General features: G+C 34.6%; 1 protein-coding gene across 1 annotated transcript; it reads right to left on the minus strand.

Annotated features, from left to right (window-relative positions):
* Positions 1-923: 923 nt before the first annotated feature.
* Positions 924-2,688, minus strand: LOC118037391 (exopolygalacturonase). Its single transcript, XM_035043357.2, has 4 exons — positions 2,557-2,688; positions 2,103-2,411; positions 1,491-2,006; positions 924-1,148 (listed from the first exon to the last, which is right to left on the minus strand). Exons 1-4 carry the CDS (start codon positions 2,686-2,688, stop codon positions 924-926), a joined length of 1,182 nt encoding a protein of 393 aa, XP_034899248.1.
* Positions 2,689-2,969: the final 281 nt, after the last annotated feature.

A 2,969-nucleotide genomic window follows, 5' to 3' on the forward strand; every position in this document is an offset into this window, starting at 1 on the left:
AACTTCATTTTTTTCATATGAATTTTTTAGTTGAATTAATTTTTTTTGTTTTATTTATTTATTGCAAATTTGTTTGAGTTGATTTTCTTATTCTTTTTTCCAAGCATTTTGAGTATATATTATACAATGTTGATTTATGCTAATTTAATTATTTTATAATTTTATAAAATGAATTTTTTAAAAAATATTTTTAAATAATTACCTATAGATTCACCGATGGAAATTCTCCGTCGGTGATTTTGTCGGTAAATTAATTACCAATGGAATATGTGTCTTACGCCGATGGAAAAAATCCATCGGTAAAACTGTTTAATCTTGTAGTGCTTTAAGTTTTGTCCTCTTGATAGGATTTTATTTTTCTCTTTTTTATAAAATACTTTTTAAAATGCATACTATTGTAGTTTTAGTTTTTCTATTTAAATATCTACAAGGATTTATTAATTGAGTGCATTCAATTTTCAAAGTTCAGAAATGTGTGTAGAGTAACAAATTCAATTAAACAACAATCAATTATTCAAAGTTAAGAAATATTCGTTTTCAGGTCATATTTGACAAAGTTAATTAATATTTTTTAAAAAAATCATTAAACAAAAATGTAATATTCAAACTGAAAAAAAATAAGAGTAAAAGGAATTTGTACCAAAAAAGGGCATGGACCGTAAGTAATAAATTAAAAAAAATAAAGGAAAAATCTTTTAGGGTTGCTATATGATTTACACTGTTTTTGCATCTTTTTTTTTATACATAAGATTGAAGATTTATTGAAATTAAATTGTAAAAGAAACCAAGCGATCTTGTATTTAAAATTAAAATAATTAAATTTTATTCATCTGTTTAATCAAAATTACAAGATGGACTTCTCCATCTAAAAACGAGCCTACGAATGACGAAACCAAAAGAATTTCAGATGGAAGTCCCTATCTTCAACATCCGGATGCGCTCATTATCCCAGAAATCATGGGCTTAACGTTAGAACATTGGGATTTTGCAGGGCCGTCTGGTCCGCTATATGCAAGTTTAATGTCAGCAAGCTGCACCTTCTCACATGGGATGCCACTGCTGCAAGCAATCTGAACAACAACCGGAGTTGCGGAAGTTCCCCTTATATTCTTAAAACTAACATCACTGATCTTCACTTTTGATGGAGCCTGCAAAAGAAAACAAGAAAGAACATTAAGACCCCAATAGACTTTTAGTAATCTCCCTAGAACTAATGAACATAAAAAAATTAGTATGCTTGCGTAGGCGTTCTTCAGAATTGCATTATGGATCTAGCCTGATGCAACCAATTATGGAATGCAGTGCACAGCATGTTTGCTTCACAGTCAATACTATGAATTGCGAATTGCGTTTAAACATTTTTTTTCATAAGATGTAAGAAAGATTTTGATAAATTGTGGAGTGTTTGAGCCACGAATTGGGTAAAATATTGTCACAGTAATTTATTAGTACTGTGAAAATATCCTTATGGTAACAGAAAAAAGCAATACCTTTAGACTGCATTGGTTCCATGGGCAATACACTTGATCTATGATGACAGGGTTTTGGACATTGTTCATGACAATATCCTCAAAATGCATGTTAGATGCGGCACCACCGTATAAAGCTGGCCAAGATTTTATTCTAACGCCATTTGTAGTATCTGAGATGGTGCAGTTCTTGACAAATATTCCAGAAACAGGTTTCTCATTGGGGTATTTCCCTAAACTTCCAACACTGATGCCATGGCCAGGTCCACATGTTACTCCTGTGATGTGTAGTTCTTCGGTGCCATCCCCCACGGAGATACAATCATCGCCTGTGCCAATTTTTGAATCGATAATGTAGATCCCAGTAGATCGGCCGATGTGGATTCCATCGGTGTTTACACTCTCACCAGGTGCACTCACGGTAAAATGCTGGAAGGTGAGGTTTCTGCACCCCAAGACGTTAACATGAAAGTTCTTGCTATCTCGACTAGTTATATCTCGGACTAATGCATTGGTGATGAAATCGAACCTTATATTCTGATCCATGTTAGAAGCAAACAAAAGGCAAATGATTAAAGAAACCTTGGTAGTGCCATAACATATAATTAGGCTTCATAATGGTGAGTAGATTACCATTGGGAGGCTGTCACAATCTTTATCTTTCTGACATGTACTTTTGCTCCATGCAGCCTTTCCCTGCCCATCAAAAGTGCCGCTTCCCGACAATGTAAATTTATCTACGTATCCGAAATTAACCCAATGACCTCCTGAGAACTGATTTGGGTCAACCGGTGCCTTCAATATGCCATCAACTTGGAGCTCAATCGCAGCCTTGCAAGGACCTGCTAGAGTCAATTTCCGTAACGAGTATGTCCCACTTGGAATAAGAACTTTGCTGGGGTTGGTTGAAGCACAAGCATCTTTCCAAGCATTGGTTAATGCCTAAAAATGGAAAGAGAAGGGAAATGTTTAGAGAGGATCAGCAGGTCTCAAATTCTAAGGAAACGTAAATAAGTTCTGACGCGAATACTACATATTCAGCTATTTAAAAATCAAACGCATGCGTGCGAGAAAATATATAAGATACCTCTGTGATATCTTTATCGGCACCATATTTAGTCACATCGAAGACACCTTTTGATTGGGCTTTAGCTGCTGATGCTAACAATAAAAATACTGAGAATGATATTATTGCTGAGGATACAACTTTCAGGCCCATCTTTTTGTCAGCTATGTTGCTTTCTTTCTTCAATACTCTAGGAAAAGGAATGAATTTCTTAATCTTCCATTGCGATCCTTTATAGGGCGAGAGGGGAATTCAACACCACTCGTAAATTTATCATGCAGTTGATGAATTTTGTCCATGTTTGTGCAAGGTTGTAGCTTTGCCCTTCAATGTCATTGCTATTATTAGCTTCTCTTGCAATATAGCATATCAAAATGTTCTAAGAAAAATCTATATATATCGATCACACTGTCCATACAAGCCTAATTTCATGT

Source organism: Populus alba, chromosome 19, assembly GCF_005239225.2.
Source record: "Populus alba chromosome 19, ASM523922v2, whole genome shotgun sequence".
In the NCBI taxonomy this organism is placed as follows: Eukaryota; Viridiplantae; Streptophyta; class Magnoliopsida; order Malpighiales; family Salicaceae; genus Populus; species Populus alba.

Bases quoted from the DNA above. Each gene is read 5' to 3' on its own strand.
- LOC118037391 (XM_035043357.2), bottom strand. From the start codon at position 2,688: ATGGGCCTGAAAGTTGTATCCTCAGCAATAATATCATTCTCAGTATTT. The intron at 2,007-2,102 runs GTAATCTACTCA...AACATGGATCAG, and splicing joins ATTGTGACAGCCTCCCAATG to AATATAAGGTTCGATTTCAT. The intron at 1,149-1,490 runs GTATTGCTTTTT...TTTCTTTTGCAG, and splicing joins GGAACCAATGCAGTCTAAAG to GCTCCATCAAAAGTGAAGAT.